The 19,362-nt window shown below is 42.3% G+C and overlaps 1 protein-coding gene across 1 annotated transcript in view; it reads right to left on the reverse strand.

Moving 5' to 3' along the window:
- Nucleotides 1-19,362, reverse strand: part of CRYBG1 (crystallin beta-gamma domain containing 1) — a 333,633-nt gene that overhangs the window by 195,535 nt on the left and 118,736 nt on the right. The window contains exon 2 of the mRNA XM_077487171.1: nucleotides 13,293-13,425. Coding sequence (XP_077343297.1) covers nucleotides 13,293-13,425 — 133 coding nt within the window. The remainder of the gene's footprint in view (nucleotides 1-13,292; nucleotides 13,426-19,362) is intronic.

The following is a 19,362-nucleotide window of genomic DNA, read 5'->3' on the forward strand; positions in this document are numbered from 1 at the left end:
CCTTTTTAAAGGTAACCATCGTCACCTGTGATCTGTTTGCTTGTAATTAGTGAGTATGTATAAAAGGTCAACGAGTTTCTGGACTCCTGACAGACCCTTGCATGCTTCACTGACATTTCTGGATTGAGTCATGGGAAAAGCAAAAGAATTGCCAAAGGATCTGCGGGAAAAAGTAGTGGAACTGTATAAAAATAGGAAAAGGGATATAAAAAGATATCCAAGGAATTGAGAATGCCAATCAGCAGTGTTCAAACTCTAATCAAGAAGTGGAAAATTAGAGGTTCTGTTGAAACCAAAACCACGGTCAGGTAGACCAACTACAAATTCAGCAACAACTGCCAGGAAAATTGTTCAGGATGCAAAAGAAAAACCCACAAATAACTTCAGGTGAAATACAGGACTCTCTGAAAACATGTAGTGTGGCTGTTTCAAGATGCACAATAAGGCGGCACTTGAAGAAAGATGGGCTGCATGGTCGAGTCACCAGAAGAAAGCCATTACTATGCAAATGCTACAAAGTATCCCGCTTATGGTGTCCGTTTAGTATATTTTGATATTTTACATCTCTCGAGTTCTCTGCTCTTCTCGGAGATATTTGTTCTCACCCATGTGGCAGTTTAATATATCATGTAGATCACTTCTCCCACTGAGAATAGAAGTGATCTACAAACGCTCTGAGAACCCTGAACGGCTTCTGTTTCTGTAATCTCACAATAGCTCAGGAGATTTCAGTATCAGAATCCCAAAGTGAAATACGAAGCACTCCACATACACTGCACATATTAAGTTAATAATAAAGATATAATCCCCCTACCCAATAAACAGACACCCCATAACTGTAAAACATTCTAATTAATACATAACATATGTGCATATTTATGCGAATGGTGTATTCTGAAATGATAGTACCCTATTTGTCATGCAGATATGCACCATTCATATAAAAACAATAAATATATATATTAAATAGTTCAAAGTAATTTTAAAAAAGCATAACAATAAAAATATTAAATTAACAATTAAAATAATAATAAATACATAATAATAATAATATATATATATATATATATATATATATATATATATATATATATATATATATATATATATATAGGTGTGTGTGTGTAAAGTATATATGGCGTTTTTCACACAGGCGTATTAACATATACACTTATGCAAACACAGTGTGTACTGGACTCATCTGATGCTCTGAATTTTACAGCCACCTTGCGTTATCAGTGATGCATCATCTGCGCAGCTGTCAAAATTACAGCATCAGTTGTACTTCTGTAGCCACAACACTGCCTTTACATATATGCCTATATATATGTGTATATCTGTGTGTGTGTGTGTATATATATATATATATATATCCAAAAAATATATCAGTACAGCGCAAATACAAAATAATACAGTAAATATCATAAAGTGAAAAAAATATATAAGTAAAAAGTCCATATAGTGAAAGAGATATTCAGAAAGAGTCCACTTGTGTAATGTATCTTCAATCAACAAATCAAGTGACGATGTGATCCCTTCACCATTGAGCAAGTTGAACTCTCACCTCAACAAGTGGACCTCTGATAAATCAGATAGGTCAAAAACGCATGTTCCCATCAAGGGTAGATCATAAGATTACAGCAGACCAAGCGGAAGCATTTCCAGGTAAGGTTCTCCTCCGTGTCATCAGATCAATGTGATATCATATAAAAAAGAACAGGCAAATCTAGTGCTCTCCGTTGATGTAAATTTATTAAACAAATAAATAAAAACAAATACCACTCACATTTAGGTGGTATTTGTTTTTATTTATTTGTTTAATAAATTTACATCAACGGAGAGCACTAGATTTGCCTGTTCTTTTTTATATGATATCACATTGATCTGATGACACGGAGGAGAACCTTACCTGGAAATGCTTCCGCTTGGTCTGCTGTAATCTTATGATCTACCCTTGATGGGAACATGCGTTTTTGACCTATCTGATTTATCAGAGGTCCACTTGTTGAGGTGAGAGTTCAACTTGCTCAATGGTGAAGGGATCACATCGTCACTTGATTTGTTGATTGAAGATACATTACACAAGTGGACTCTTTTTGAATATCTCTTTCACTATATGGACTTTTTACTTATATATTTTTTTCACTTTATGATATTTACTGTATTATTTTGTATTTGCGCTGTACTGATATATTTTTTGAATTTTGAAATGTGGGATTTGGTAATTTGACCTACAGTATTCTAGCTGCATTTTTATATTTCTTTTCACTGTATTTGTTGTGTTTCTTAGCGCTGGTTGATTTTTCACTTATATATATATATATATATATATATTAGGGGTGCAACAGATCGTCACTGATCCGTGATTCGAATGGGTCACCCTGTTCGGATCGGCACACGCAGCGATCCGCGGTCTCGGCCTTAGGAAAGGTCGCGGCTTCAGCCTAGCTCTGGAGCGGCAGCTATCTTGGTGCACCCATCAGCCGTTTACGATTTGATCACTCTGTCAAATGATGGAGCGATCACTTGTAAACAAACGTCGGTTCCTCTCTCCCTTCTGTAAAGTGGAGGGGAGAGCTCGGATAGAAGCAGCGCTGTGGGCTGGATCTGTAGTGTCCACAGCGCTGCTCTGTAACAATTGCAGTCACAGTCATCCCTCCATACTCTGCCAATACTCTGCAATTCCCTGCCAATACCGTGCCAATAGTCTGCCATACCCTGTCAATACTCTGCCATACCCTGCCAATAGTGCTATACCGTGCCAATACCCTGCCAATACTCTGCAATGCCCTGCCATGCCCTGCCAATAACGTGCCAATACTCTGCCAATACTGTGCCAATAAGGTGCCAATACTCTGCCATACCATGCCAATAGTCTGCCATACCCTGTCAATACTCTGCCATACCCTGCCAATAACGTGCCAATACCCTGCCAATAACGTGCCAATACCCTGTCAATACTCTGCCATACCCTGTCAATACTCTGCCATACCCTGCCAATACTGCCATACCGTGCCAATACCCTGCCAATACCGTGCCAATACCGTGCCAATACTCTGCCAATACCGTGCCAATACCGTGTCAATACTCTGCCAATACCGTGCCAATCCTCTGCCAATACCCTACCATACCCTGCCAATACTCTGCCATACCCAGCCAATACTTGCCAATACCCAGCCATACTCGGTAATACCCAGCCATACTCAGCGATACCCAGTCATGCTCAGCCAATTATTATTTGCTGATCCGAAAAATGATCCAATCCGTATATATATATATATATATATATATATCTATATCTCTGTGTGTAATTGTATAGTTAATGTATTTGTAACCTGCTGTTGGTGTATTTTTCACTGCAGTTAAGAAAGTTTTTACTTTCATTTTTGGCCACGGGAGAAGGAAGAAGCTATTCTCTGGCAGAGATCTCCTGATATCTCCACCTCTGGGCTGGAGAAGCCAGAAAGGAGAACTTGAAAGAGAAGCACAGAGATAAAGTGGCATCTCTGTTTACTAAACATGCCGTTTCTGTTGCAGTCAATGCAGCCGTTCTGTGTTCTGAGATGAGAAGAGAAAAAAATAGTTCTCCAGCACTCATCTCGGTATATTAAACCTGCAATGCTCTGAGATAAGCAGAGATCATCCTGATCTCAGCTTATCACAGTTTACTATACGGACACCTATAATATGCCAAACAGCACAGAGACAAGCCTCAAACCTTCTGGCACAAATTCATTTGGAGTGATGAGGCCAAAATCAAGCTTTTTGGCCAAAAACAAACGCTGTATTTGGAGAGGAGTCAACAAGGCCTATGATGAAAGATACACCAGTCCTACTGTAAAGCACAGAGGTGGATCACTGGCGTTTTGGGGATGTGTAAGCAACAAAGGCACAGGAAATTTGGTCAAAATTTATGGCAAGGTGAATGCAGTATGTTATCAATACTGAAAGAACATTTGCATTCATCAGCCAGGAAGCTGCGCACGGGACGTACTTTGACATTCCAACATGACAATGATCCAAAACATAATGCCAAGTTGACCTGTCAATATTATTGAGCAACTCTGGGGATATCTCAAACGTGCAGTTCATGCAAGACAGCCCAAGAATTTACAGGAACTGGATCCATGCACAGTGAGCAGATGGATCATTTTCCTACACACCACAGGATGCTTCCCAGATCTTTACTAATACAGTCGGTTTGAGGGACTTTCTCATACAATCCTCCCCAACACATACACAAGTTGGAGAAATTATTACAAAGGTCAGTGACCATGGAATTACATGAAGTGACTTAAGCAGAGTATTACAAACTGCAGATGATCCCAAGGGGACTAAGGGTGTGTCTGATCCCGACATTATTTACACAGAATGATGATTTTAAGACCAAGTTTGCACAAATAATCAATAAAGGTTACTTTGATTTAATTACTTTAACGGTGCAGTTTCTACAACATGAAAGGAGCTCCTAATTACGGCAAATGTTGGATTTGGAGAAACAATTAACTGAATTAATGAATCAAGAGGAACAAAGATAAATAAATCTAATAAAGAAAAGATGGTGAAAATAGAGCTACGGAAACAATCAAAATTGGAGAATCATCGTGAGGACTATACCAATAAAATAAAAGAAAGAAAGTAATGCGCAAAACCAAACTCACTAAAAAATAAAACTAAGGATAAGAGAAGCTGCCAACATATAAACGTGTTCCCACACAGAAATAAGAATGAATAAAAGAGTATGTGGCGCCAACTATCAATACTAAATACAAAAAATGAATAATGGATGTGATAAACACTAAACAAAAATCACTTCCAGAACTGTGCTGCAGCTAATGTGCTAAACAATTGAGTGCAATCTTCAGCGTAATAAAAAGGTAATAAACATTCATAGTAATAAAGTGCAAATATTCTTAAAAAGTGCAGATATTGCATTCAAAAATCCAATAAAGTCCAATATTCTCATAAAGTTCAAACAGAGTAATAAAGTGCAAAAAATAGTCCAAAAGTGATGAAAGTGCAATCAGAGTCCGATGAAAAGGGAACAAATGACAGTTCATATAAACAAAGAAAAGTGCACATGAAATATGATCGAACAATATCCACTTCATCCAATTACTATCACCATCCGTGGTGCGCCACTCATTTCCCCCAGCCTCTCACCTTATACAGAGACCCCTACAGGTCAAGTCAAGCCTTGGCATGCATAAAACCAGTATCCTCAGCAATAGATCGACTCCCCCAGCTATCCAAAGTAATACCGATGATTTTGGGGTGGACTCAATAAAGAGGGGGGGGGGCTCCGTAGTGCAGTATTTCAATCAGATTTATTAAAACAAAAAAAAGTAGTAACTTTCAGTTAAAATTCCTAGATACAGCAGTGTAAGGTACTTCCGGTCTCAGCCGCAAACCAGACGTGACAACACCTGGCTCCTCCCTTAGTGCTCCTGGGCTGAGCAGGGTGACATATATACAGAGGGTTCCTAGTTTACAGGGAGGTCTACTACCCAAGGACTCGGAGGTGTGTTGCTGGTATATATGGATAAGAAGCCATACTTAAGGCTTTGGATAGCACTATTACTTAAAATTCTCAAACCTTGTTTGGCAACCTGCCATGTATGACTCCTTGTGATCACCAGGCAAATTAAATAGGCAATTCTGATATTATCATGTACTATTGGTGGGCATCTATTGACACCCCCACTGAAATTAAATTTTTCCAAGTTATATGGTAGAACATTTCACACGTAAGACAAAATTATGACTGCATATACTCTTATTAAATACCCCAGACGGAGGTGCTTGAACCAGAAACGCGCCGGTGACCGTAGACCACTATATACCGGAGAGTAACAATCTTTTTGTCATGCAAACCATGTAACCCGTCATGTTTTTTGTCTTTTCTTTGTTTATCTTTTTTTATATTTGTGTAGTAATTTCCTTTTAACCATCGGTCATTTTATGATCTAATGATTTTATGTATACCTAATAAATTATATTTTCTAATTCATACATGTGTGGTTGTTGCCTAAAAAGTCTCAACGAAGGGGGATTCTTTTTTCTTGATATATGATTTTAAGAGGAACTTTAGTCAGAAAAAGAAGTCCAGCTAGATCACTTCAGGCTGGCTCCTTTTGCAGGTATATATGCAAAACATTAAAAATAAGTGTCTATGGTGTTTAAAATCCAGTAACACATTGTCTCACCCTGCTCTGCACATGCTCAGTAGATTTCCATTTGTAGACGTTTTAGCCACTACAGTGTTTGTAGAGGCTAATCTGCTGACAACCTTAAAGCAGAATTAAACCCTCCTATCCTTTACAGCCAAGGAATCTGCTTCTGTTTGATCTGCAACTGCCATGGTGCTGCCCTTGTGATTAGTTAAGACAGCAGCCAGTTGATGGTTTGACAGTTTGGTTGAGGACACAAGCAAATGTGACGGTTAGCAATCCTGGCTTTCCAGGAATCTAAGGCCCCTTTCACATGGGCGTTCCATTTGTCTATTTTTCATCCATCCTTGATGGATGGAAAATGGACATCAATGCATCCCTATGGAAAAACGGATGTAAACGAATGATCTATTTACAACTGCTTCCGCCATCATCTTTTTTTTTTTTTTTAAACGGATCAAAGCCCTATGTAAACTAACAAAACAGTGAAGTTTCCATTGGTAGTGGATGCAAAAAAACTGATGCACAACTGATAAGAACCTGATAAAAAAAAAAAATCAATAAGAAAATTATGTAAACTGATCTGTTTTTTCTTTGAAAAAAACCAAGAGTGAAATGATGAAACAAATGGAACGTTTGTCTGAAAGGACCCTAACTGTGTTTTGAAACTGTTCGATGGGTTTAGTTCCGCTTTATAATATAATAATATATATATATATATATATATATATATATATATATATATAAAATATAGGTAAATAACTCCCGCAGTGTCAAAAAAGAACTAGGGTACACGGGTGAACTGATCCTAGCAGAAAATGGGTGAATATATAAAATGATAGTGTGCTGTGTAAGTGCAAATGTGTGCCAGAGAACTACTTAAAATAACAAGTGAAAATTAATATAGGCAAAACTTGCTCAGAACAAACAATTGAATGAAGTGATTGAAAGAATGACGCGTATTGTCACATCACGTGACTTCATTACCTGATGAAGTCACGTGTTGTGACGATATGCATCGGGATTGGAGCAATAGGTATTACCAGAAACTTACGGAAACATACGAGCTCGACGCTCGTGGCTTGCCGCTGTTTGCCATTTTTTTTAAAAAGTGAGTTTTCATTTTACCCTGTTTGTTACAATAAATTCTCCCAACAGGATTACACTATGGGAATCTTTTTGTTATATGCGTTAAACCCTATACACCAAGATCACTAGTGATGGGATCTGAATATCATACACAACCAGGATTGGGCAGAAGCATACAAGCTCGGCGCTCGTGAATTGTTGCCATTTATTACTTTTAAAAAAGTGAGTTTATTTATCTTTGTTTGTCGCAACAAATCCTCCTATATGGGATGGCGCTATGGGCCGTTTGCTCTCTTATATTTAAACCCCGCATATTGAGACCACGATCCAAAAGAAGGTTCATTCATTTGACCAAGAGGGAACACTTGAAGACTGCTACCTGTGATTTAATTCATGCTGTATACCTTATGGCAGTAAGGTGAGGGACTTTCACACACACACACACACACACACACACACACACACACGTGCCCCTAATTGAAGATTGGACAGGCACTGGTTGTTTGGCTGTATCACGGTGGAGGGATTTATTATCTGTGTGGAAAATAGTTTAGACTGTCATAATATTTTTTGGATCACATCTTTCAATCGTTGGACTATTATCATTTATGTAGATTGCAGCCTGTTCACTGTCTATTTGATTGTGCACACTGGACTTTCATCACTTTGTTTCACTTTTTTATTGGCTTGATTTATAGTATATGTTTTATAATCATTAATTATTTCAATCCATTTATTCAATTGTTTGTTCTGAGCAAGTTTTGCCTATGTTATTTCCATTTTATGATTTACTGCTGCTCAGTGGCTCCGGGCTTCAGCAAAATTGCAACCTCCAGCAAGAGGAAACTGGGAGCAATACTGAAGGCAATTTACAGCACACAATTTTGGTTGCACAACTATTAATGTGGATTGCATGTTCTATGCTAAAGAACATTGTTTTTTATCAAATTTTTATGGGTTCCACATTAATAAGTGCCTAGCCCTAGACTGTTTAAAAAACAGTCATACACTGTCTCACCCTGATCTGCACATGCTCAGTTGCTTTCTATTTTTCGGCACTACTGAATTTCTAGAGGCCAATCTGCTGACAGCCTTAAAGGTGAATTAAACCCTCTTATCCTTTACAGCCAAGGAAGTTTTATCTGCAACCACTGTGGAGCTGCACATGTGATCGGTTAGGACTCCAGCCATTTAAAGGTTTGACGGGTTGGTTGAGGACACAAGCAGATGTGACAGTTAGCAATCCCGGCATTCAAGGAATGTAACTTTTTTTTTTTTAAACCGTTAAATCGATGGGTTTAGTTCCACTTTATGATTGGCTGCTGTTCAATAGCTCTTGGCTTCAGCAAAATTGCAGCCTCCAGCAAGAAAAAACAGGAGCAATTCTGGAGGCAATTTACAGTACACAATTTTGGTAAAAGAATATTTTCTATAAAGATGTTATGGGAAAAATTCTACTTTAAATTAAGAACAGTTTAAAAAAAAATGTGATTGCAGGGACTAAAATAAAATGATTAATTACAATAGCTACCAAATAAGGAAATCTGGATCTCAGTTTCGTTATGTTAATAAATAATTTTAATGTTTGCATCTTAAAAGGGGCACTGTCACTTTACTCATTCAGGGCAAAGTGACAGTGTCTATGTAAAGCCTGTACAGTTCACGCTAAACTCATATCTACAGCTGTTCTCCACCACTCCTATTTTTGTTGCAGAGCCACCAAAATACCAGATGCCAGCTGGTGTCGATGCTTAGAGAAAGCGGTCACTTGTCCGTTATGTGACAGTGATTGCGTTGAGCGTTTGGTCGCTAGGCCCAAAACACTGCAACATGGGATGAGGTCCTATGCCCCACCATACCTGGAAGCCACAGAAGAAGGAGCTTAGCGGTGAGAATTAAGTGGTTGGGAGGTGGGGTTTACACATAACGGACAAGGCAGTCTCTCTAAACAAAATATAACATAGTTACATAGTAGGGAAGGCTGAAAAAACACAATAGTCCATCCAGTTCCACCTGTGTAGGTGTACGCGTGTCAGTATCTATAATAGTTTCCCATATCCCTATATGTTTTGTTTTTTAAAGATATACATCCAAGAGTCTTTTAAAAATATCCATACTCCCCGCAGCCACCACCAATTGTGGGAGAGTGTTCCACATCCTCATTGCCCTGGCAGTGAAGGACCCCCTGTGCAGTTTAAGGTTAAACCACGTCTCCTCCAGTCTCAATGTGTGTCCCAGTGTCCGCTTACACTCCCTGAGACTGAATAGTTTTTTTTCCTATGACGGGATCGCCACTGAGGTATTTGTAGATCGCTATCATGTCCTTCGTCAAGCGTCAAATCTCCAGAGAGAATACATTTAATGTTTGCAGCCGGTCCTTGTAATAACCAAATTACAAACTTTTTGTTCTTCACAACATTGTGAAATCTTGGTTTGTTTATATTGCAACTTACCTGAAAGATCTTACATATGAACAGAGATTTAAACCCAGTTGCGCATACAATATGGGCCTGCTGATTTGCCTTTACTTTCTCCCCTACCTATGCTGAAATCACTTCTCAGGCCACCGGACCCATGAACACTCCGCATAGAGGTTTTTATTGTTGCTTATAACTACTCTTTAGAACCTTATGTTGTCCCATGCTTTGTCTGTTAATATTCTTTTTTTTCAAAAAACATATTGAATATATTGCAACTTACCGATCCTTAAATGTGGCGGCTGCATTACTTTTATTCTTTTTTTTAATTTATTTTTTTAAGTTATTTCACCTGGTGATCCAGCCGGTAATACTTCCTGTCCTAGGGTGTCTCCACTCTTGATGAAGGAGCAACAGAGACACCTTTGGGTAGCAGCATTGTCAAAGGATGGACTGGACTAACAAATTTAAGCTATACTCCAGCTAACACTTGGGATAAAGATTTTACATAAATTATTCATTCTTCTTCCTCAAAGAGCATTTGACAGGTGGTGAGGAGGTGTTGTATCACCTCCTCACTGCCTGTTGTAACCCCTTGAATCCCACACTAGCTTGCCATAACTGCGTGGATTGCACACGGTTGGACAGCGCCTGCAGAGTGGCCCTATGAACTTGAATAGGTCACAATCAGCAGGCGTTAAGCCGCGTACACACGGGCGGACTGTCTGGCCAACTTAGTCCGCCGAAACACATTTCAGCGGACAGTCCGCTCGTGTGTGGGCTTCAGCTGACTTTTTCAGCGTGCAGTCTGGCGGACTAAGTATTTCGGAATTTCCGTAATACTGTCCGTCGGACTCGCATTTCGGCGGACAATCCGCCCGTGTGTATGCCAGTCCGCCGTACTTTTGAAATGAGCGGACTTTTCCCGCCCGGAGAAAAGTCCGCTAATTTCGAGCTCGTCTCCAGGTAGGCGGCCCGCGAAGGAGACGTCGCTGGCCCCGCCGCCTGGTATGGACTTAAAGGGGAACCCCAACGCCGAAAAAAATCGGCGTGGGGGTCCCCCCCCCCCCCAAGTCCACAACAGACCCTTGTCCGAGCACGCTACCCGGCCGGCCAGGAAAGGGGGGCGAGCGAGCGCCCCCCCCTCCTGAGCCGTACTAGGCCGCGTGCCCTCAACATGGGGGGGTGCCTTGGGGAAGGGGGGGCCGCGCGGCCCCCCCACCCCAAAGCACCTTGTCCCCATGTTGATGAGGACAAAGGGCCTCTTCCCGACAACCCTGGCCGTTGGTTGTCGGGGTCTGCGGGCGGGGGGCTTATCGGAATCCAGGAGCCCCCTTTAATAAGGGGGCCCCTGGATACCAGGCCCCTCCACCCTATGTGAATGAGTATGGGGTACAATGTACCCCTACCCATTCACCTGTAAAATAAAAGTACAAAAAAAACCACAACACACGAGATAAAATACTTTATTGCACAGCTCCGGGGATCTTCCGTCTTCGGGGGTCTTCTCGCCGGACTCCTCCGCTATCTTCTTGTAGCTCTTTTGCTAGCGGAAGAGTCCGGCTTTCTTCCTCGCCGCCGGCCTCTTCTCCAGACTTCGTGGGTCTTGTCCCCCTCTTCGGTTCTTCTGCCGGGCCACCGCGCCTTCTTATAGCTCTTTTACAGGCGGTGGCCCGGTCTTCTGTCGCCGCCGCCGCCGCCTTCCGTTCTTCTTCTTCTTCTTCTCCAGGAGATGTTGCCTCGACTATCTCTCCGGCCGGAATGCCAGGGACGCACTGCGCGACCACTTATATAGGGACAAGGGGCGGTGTCACATGGCTTTATGTCACATGGGTTGATGTCACATGGGGACTATGACATCGTAAGGGGGCGGGGTCACCATGAGACACCAACTCATGTGACATAAAGCCATGTGACACCGCCCCTTGTCCCTATATAAGTGGCCGCGCAGTGCGTCCCTGGCATTCCGGCCGGAGAGATTGTCGAGGCAACATCTCCTGGAGAAGAAGAAGAAGAACGGAAGGCGGCGGCGGCGACAGAAGACCGGGCCACCGCCTGTAAAAGAGCTATAAGAAGGCGCGGTGGCCCGGCAGAAGAACCGAAGAGGGGGACAAGACCCCCGAAGTCGGGAGAAGAGGCCGGCGGCGAGGAAGAAAGCCGGACTCCTCCGCTAGCAAAAGAGCTACAAGAAGATAGCGGAGGAGTCCGGCGAGAAGACCCCCGAAGACGGAAGATCCCCGGAGCTGTGCAATAAAGTATTTTATCTCGTGTGTTGTGTTTTTTTTTGTACTTTTATTTTACAGGTGAATGGGTAGGGGTACATTGTACCCCATACTCATTCACATAGGGTGGGGGCCGGTATCCGGGGGCCCCCTTATTAAAGGGGGCTCCCGGATTCCGATAAGCCCCCCGCCCGCAGACTCCGACAACCAACGGCCAGGGTTGTCGGGAAGAGGCCCTTGTCCTCATCAACATGGTGCTCGCTCGCCCCCCTTTCCTGGCCGGCCGGGTAGCGTGCTCGGACAAGGGTCTGTTGTGGACTTGGGGGGGACCCCCACGCCGATTTTTTTCGGCGTTGGGGTTCCCCTTCAAGTCCATACCAGGCGGCTGGGCCAGCGACGTCTCCTTCGTGGGCCCCGCCTACCTGGAGACGCGCTCGAAATGAGCGGACTTTCCTCCACGTGTGTGGGCGAGTCCGTTCATTTCAAAAGTAGGGCGGATAGTATGGCGGACTTAGTACGCCGTATTAGTCCGCTCAAGAAGTGGTGTGTGTGGTCAAGTCCGTTCATTCGAAAGTATGACGGACTGTCCGTCGGATTGTCTGACGGACTAAGTTGGCCAGACAGTCCGCCCGTGTGTACGCGGCTTTATGCCATCAAAAGTAAAAGGGGGAATAATTCCTGTTGTGGCATGTGTACACCCCTGGTTGCTGCCTCTATAGCTAAACGGCTAGCTATGGAGTGGGAAGGGGCTCAACTCCAGGGTTTTACTGCCCCCTAATCACTAGTGTTAAGCAGCCCTAACCGTGACTTTATCTGGACAAAACAGATGTAAAGGCTGAATCTCCAGGTAAAAATAAAGTAAAAAAGCCTAAAAAAGTAATAATTTATAAATAAAACTAATGCAGGAATCACAGCTAAAAATTGTGTTTAAGGGCTCTTTCACACAGACGTATCCGTGTACGGAGCCCGCTCTGCTCAGCGGGGGTCGCTCCGTCGATCCCGCTGAGCAGGCAGATAACAGGTCTGTCTCTGCACATTGTGCAGGGATGGACCTGTCAGAGCGCCGTTCTCCCCTATGGGGGATCAGATGAAGACGGACCACAGAGTCCGTCGTCACCTGATCCGATGACGGATAGAAAAATAGATTTTTTCCTCCGTCACACTTTTTCAGATCTGAGCGGGTTGGATGTCAGCAGACATGTTACCGCTGACATCCGTCCCTGTTCAGGTCCGCCTAAAAAAAAACTGACAGGCAGACCTGAACAGATCGTCCGTGTGAAAGGGGCCTAATACTGCTTTAAGAAAAGTAAAATAAATGTAAAAGCTAAAACAAAAAAGGTAACAATTAGGCTAAAATGTACTGAATAAAAGGATTACGTCATTTTTAATCCTACCTTATCCAGATCTTCCTGAACAGCAACGCGGGAGTCTTTCTCACTGGAAACGGTGGTCTCTTTATCCTCCACAAAAATTAAAGCCAATGAATGTGGCCTAGAATCTTGATCAACATCAGATGTGTCAAACGATCTGCAACATAAAATAGCAGTTAGCAGTTGTGCTTTTAAAAACTTTAGCTCCCCTTGTGCTAAACTCCAGCCAAGAACAGCTGGATACACAAATGAAATACATATATGATAGCCATTTTACCTGGCAAAGAATTTGTGTTTCTGTCTTTCCAATCCTGAGATTTACACAGCTCTGCCACACAGCAACAGTCTACCAGAGAAGGGGACTTGAACGTTCTCTGCTGCAGTTTCTTTCACTCACAGGTCCCCTCCCCAATGCCACCAATCAACTGGATCGTGAAAGATGAAGCAGCACACTGATGGGCATATCTCTCTATCAATTTACTGTCTTCTCCTATCAGCATGCAGTAGAGTAGACTGCAAGAGGCCAGTTCCAAGGTAAATTTGGAGACTTACATAGCTTGCATTTAATGACATTAGATCATAGCAAATGATTTACAAAATTGTATTATTTTATGACTTAAATATTTGCTTTCCCATTGAGGAAAAAAAAAATCAACTTTTGGATGCCCCTACGCTATACATTCTGATTGTTTAATCCCTGTACAATCTTTTTTAGATATACCAAAAATATGGTATAGGAACGCAATTTATATAACTATTATCAAATGAGGCAGACTTCTGCATATTATAATTGATGGTGGAACAAAAGGTACAATCAGATAGTATAATGCAGGGGTGTCAAACTCAAATTTATTGCGGGCCACATCAGCATTATGGTTGTCCTTAAAGGGCCAGTTATATCTGTAAGGCAATGCATGCAGTTTTCAGGAGTGTGCTACATACAGAGTACAGTACTCAGGAGTAGGCTACATAGAAGAGCGCAGTGTTCAGGAGTGCACTACGTACAAAGTGCAGAGTTCAAGAGGGCATTACGTACAGGTTCAGGAGTGCATTACATACAGAATGCAGAGTTCAGGAGTGCATTATGTACAGAGTGCAGAGTTCCGGAGTGCATTACATACAGAGTTTAGGAGTGCGCCATGTACACAGTGCAGAGTTCAGGAGTGCGCCATGTCCACAGTGCAGAGTTCAGGAGTGCGCCATGTCCACAGTGCAGAGTTCAGGAGTGCGCCATGTCCACAGTGCAGAGTTCAGGAGTGCGCCATGTCCACAGTGCAGAGTTCAGGAGTGCGTTATATACAAAGTGCAGAGTTCAGGAGTGTGCCATGTCCACAGTGCAGAGTTCACGAGTGCGTTATATACAGAGTGCAGAGTTCAGGAGTGCGCCATGTACACAGTGCAGAGTTCAGGAATGCACTATGTACACAGTTGAGCGTTCAGGAGTGCGTTATGTACATAGTGCAGAGTTCAGTTGTGAGCTACATACAGAGTGCATGGTTTGACTTTCTTTCACAAGCTTCCACCCCCTGTCCTTGGCTCTGAACTCTACACCACTCTCCTCCACCTCTGCACACAACTCCCTCCACAGCCCTCATTTCTCCCCCATCCCCCATAAAAACCTCCTTGCATGTAAACACAGAAGGCTTCTGTGTTTACAAGTGACAGTGGTGAGAGGAGAGTGGAAGGCAAGAGTTCCGCCAGGTTCCGGCTGAAAAAAAGCCCTGGGTGTAAAGGTCACATGAAATGGTCTGACGGGCAAGATGTGTTTGACACATGTGGTATAGTGTAAGGTCAGCTTTAAGTATGGTTTACATGTATAGCGCAAACACACTCTTATGACGATTGCATTATTATTTTGCCACCCTATAACTATGCCTTCTAATTCTACTAATGTGCACCTACATGAATGGGGATCACTATATTAATGCATAATTATGCTCTCCTTCGTATTAACAGCACCAAAAAAGACCCCCTGTCACTTTTGTAAAGAGATTGAGTCTCAACTTCATCACAAGTCACATTTGTGAGGTCAGGAAAACCAAACTATAAAGCAAACATACTTACCACCCTATACCACCTAGTAAGTGAGCTGGCCTATGTGTTTCACCATAATCTAAATCTCAGTTGGTTTACAAAAATTACACAATCAACGCACTGAAACATTATTATCATATCGTTAAGTTTCATATGAAAGCTGTATCAAAGTCTAAGAAGCTGTGTAATAATAGTGTAACATCAAGCAATCCAGCAATGCCACCTAGTGGATTATATGTGTATGTACAGGCCACAGTCAAAACTGCTCTTTAGCTCAGTGTTTTTCTCAACCGTTTTTCGAGGCACCCTTTAAAATTACGCACAATCATGATCAGGTTGAAAAAGGCCGCTTTGGTTTATTGGAGGACACAAATCCTCCGCTTTAGATCATTGCTTACCAAGTAGTTACAGAAGTAGGTTGCTAGGTGCAATTAAAAAGACAAAAAGGCAGCCCTTACAAATGACAAAAAAAAAAACTACACTGAGGAACACAGTGAGTGGCCCAGCATCTAGGTCTAGGAGGTAGGACTAAAGCTGGCCATAGACTGTTTAAATCGCTGCTGGACCGGCCTAGATTCAAACCACATAGATAAGAAAAAGAGGGCTCCCACCCAATAGCAGTGTGGTGGTCCCATCCCTATATATAGACCAAGAAAAAAAACCTAGATGGGACTTTGACAGACCACCAACACATGCAAAGCAACTATAAAATATAGTGTTTATTGATACAAAAAATATTACAACAGACAGCTAGCATCTGAGCAATATACAATACAACTAGAACATTACATTACAGATTCAAACCACGTATGGGTAGGCTGAATGTACCTAAGTTGATCAATCAATCAACCTGGGTACAACCAGCCTGTCGGATTTACCATGTGATTATTTCTAGCGGCTGTTATAGCTCAGAGGGAGGGATTCCTCTGTCAACACTGTCTGTGTTGATGGGGGAATTGAGCAGTTTCTTTCCTGAAACCCGTGGTTGAAAATAGCTCCATCTACGGCCTTAGACATTTTCTCCTGGATATCTTAGTTCATTTGGTTTTACATCCAGTAAGTTGCTGGCTGAATGAGAGATCAGATAATACAAATATTGGTAGTCTCCCCATTTTCAAACATAGAGCATAATCAGTACTTTCCCTGTAGATGTTTGGCTGCAACAGTTGTGGCAAGGGTAGCCTGTGAAATTTTGGACTATAAAGACCCATAAGAGAGGTCAGAGTCCCTCTCAAATGAGGCCCCCACCCTACCCTGAGGGGTAGAATCCTGCTCATCCACTTGGGCCCTCGTAATCCTGGCCTGGGCAGAACTATGGTAAGCAGGAAGTCTCTTTCCATTTTTTCCTCTCGTCCCCCATCAGTTGTCACGGGTGGCGTGCTTCTTCCCTTCGGAGTTGAAAACAGTGTGGTAAAAGCTGTGCCTACTATCCATCTTCATTTAAAGTGGAACTTTAGTCAGAAAATTACCGTAAGTCCCGTTCAGCCACTTTTGCAGGTATAGCTATTATAGCTATATAGCTATAAAACATTAAAAAGAAGTTTCTATACGGTTTAAAATCCAGGAATAGACAGTCTCACCCTGCTCTGCACATGCTCTCCATTTTTAGGCACTGCTGAGTTTGTAGGGGCCTGGCAGCCTAGAAGCAGAATTAAATCCTTTACAGCCAGGAAGGAAGCTGCTTCTGTTTGAACTGCAACTGTCATGGTGCTGATCATGTGATCAGTTATGACACCAGTTATTTGAAGATTTGACTGATTAGTTAAAGAAACCAGCAAAATGTGACAGTTAGCATTCCAGGATTGTAACTTTTTAAACTATTGGGTTTAATTCCGCTTTATGGTTTACTGCTGTTCAGGGGTTCTGGGCTTCAGCAAAATGGCAGCATCCAGCAAGAAGAAACAGGAGCAATGCTGAGGGCAATTTACAGCCCACACTAATTTTGGTATCATAATTATTAATGTGGAATGTATGTTCCTTGCTAAAGAAAATTTGTTTTTTATCAAGTTGTTGTGGGTAAAACTCCACTTAAGGCCCCTTTCACACGGACTATCCGTTCATGCCCGCCTGTCAGTTTTTCAGGCGGACCTGAACGGATGCTCCATAGAGCTCCATGGAGTGTCGGATGTCAGCGGTGACATGTCCGCTGACATCCGAGCCGCTCCTATCCGAAAAAGTGTGACGGAGGAAAAAGCTATTTTTCCATCCGTCATCGGATCGGGTGAGAGGGGAGAGCGGCGCTGCGACAGGTCCGTCCCTGCGCAATGTGCAGAGATGGACCTGTCCTCTGCCTGCTCAGCAGAGATCGCTCCGGCGATCCCCGCTGTGCAAGCGGATATCCACGGGGCGGATCATCACTGATCCGCCCCGTGTGAAAGGACCCTTAAGCTGGGGACAGCTACATTTTGATCATTGTATGACAATCCCCAAGTCAATTGTTTGATGAACTTATGTCAAACGAACATGCTTAAACATTTTCTTGATCAGCGGCTTCCGCCAATTAGCTACAGTTGCTAATCAGTGTATTCTGACAGTGACAGATCTTGTTGTCAGAATAAAATGTCCTAGAAGGGGAGATTCCTGCATCTCACTTGTTTGGGTGGATGGGAATCTTCATGTATGGTAAGCTTTAGGGAACTTTTTGCTTCTACTACTCTTATAGGGACTAGGCAGGAGCCCTTGGTTATGACCTTTGTGACAACCATAACTGCTTGGGGACATTTGAGCATAGAAAGTGCTTCATTAGCAGTCTCACTACCCTCTGGTACCCCATCTTTTGGCTTTATCAGTCTTTTGGGACTTTAACTGAGAACTATTTTAAACCTATTCCTTTGTATCACTTTTGCTGAGGACTACTTGGCCAAAGCTTGAGGAGCTGCTGTTGTCTGAGTGGTGGTCGTGGACACTTTGCAATGGCATGGGGCAGCTGTATTTTTAGCGGTTGCATCCTCTTCATCCTTTGGTCATCCACTGCCAGCCTCCGATGCTCCAGGGCCATCCTCATTCTTGGACTGCCCAACACCCATTTGGGAAGATTTTGTGTCACAGGGAGAACACAGTTTTTCTCAGCCATGAGCGAGTCTGAAATGCCCAACGTGGTGCCCTCAAAGAAGTCTTTCCAGGAGGCGGGCACAGTCCTGGCACCTAATGAGTCAGATGTAGTGTTGGCCTCCTTGGGAAGTGACAATAATGTGTCTACTCCAGAAAAAGGAGTTGTTGGTCAGAGGAGTGCTGTAGTCACAGCATACACTTTCATTTTATCACTTCAGCATTATTGTAGTAGCAATATAAACAATAGTTACTTTTGACAATCCAATATAAGCTTTCTTGAAAAATCTCCTTTCATGTTGTGATTTCTGTCTGTCTGCTGACCATCTCTATCATCAAATTCTTGGATTCCCTGCATGATTTGTAGCTTTTACTGCTCATTCCTTTGGCTTAGAAATCAAAACTAAGGACTACCTATCCCATAGTATCAGTTTGTTCAGACGGACTGAATCCAATATATATTATTATTATTATTATTGTTATACAGGCTTTATATAGCGGCAACAGTTTGCGCAGCGCTTTACAATAGAAATATATGTATATGTTTTATCTCTGCAGTCTTTCAGAAAGCACAGTGGCTGAAGCATCTGACATAAATACAATCACTAGAGTTATACTTCACAAGCCCAAAAATATGGAACCTGGAAAGGAAGTGAAAAGTAAAAATTGTGACAGAAAAATTACATTAGTGCAAAATATGCTATGACTCAAAATGTGTACTCCTTGAAAATACACGTTTGTTTCCCTTTCAGGAATGCAGTCACAATACAAGTATTGGTGTCTAAATCATATCGAACATCTTTGCAGATGTGTAGCTTGTTCAGTATGTGCTCACATTCCTCTTCTACCCTGAAACTCCTTGCTGAATCAGAAGAATGTCACTATACAATTCTTGTAGCTAGTCAAAATTCTGCAAATTTCATCTGTCAACCCCTAATCAACCCTATCTCAACTATATTTGCAAACTGGGTCATATTAAACGATTGCCTTTACTTTCCATTTCTTTGTAGAA

The sequence above is a fragment of the Lithobates pipiens genome, unplaced genomic scaffold (genome assembly GCF_037356315.1).
Source record: "Lithobates pipiens isolate NorthernLeopardFrog02 unplaced genomic scaffold, aLitPip1_a1.2 Scaffold_18, whole genome shotgun sequence".
NCBI lineage: Eukaryota > Metazoa > Chordata > Amphibia > Anura > Ranidae > Lithobates > Lithobates pipiens.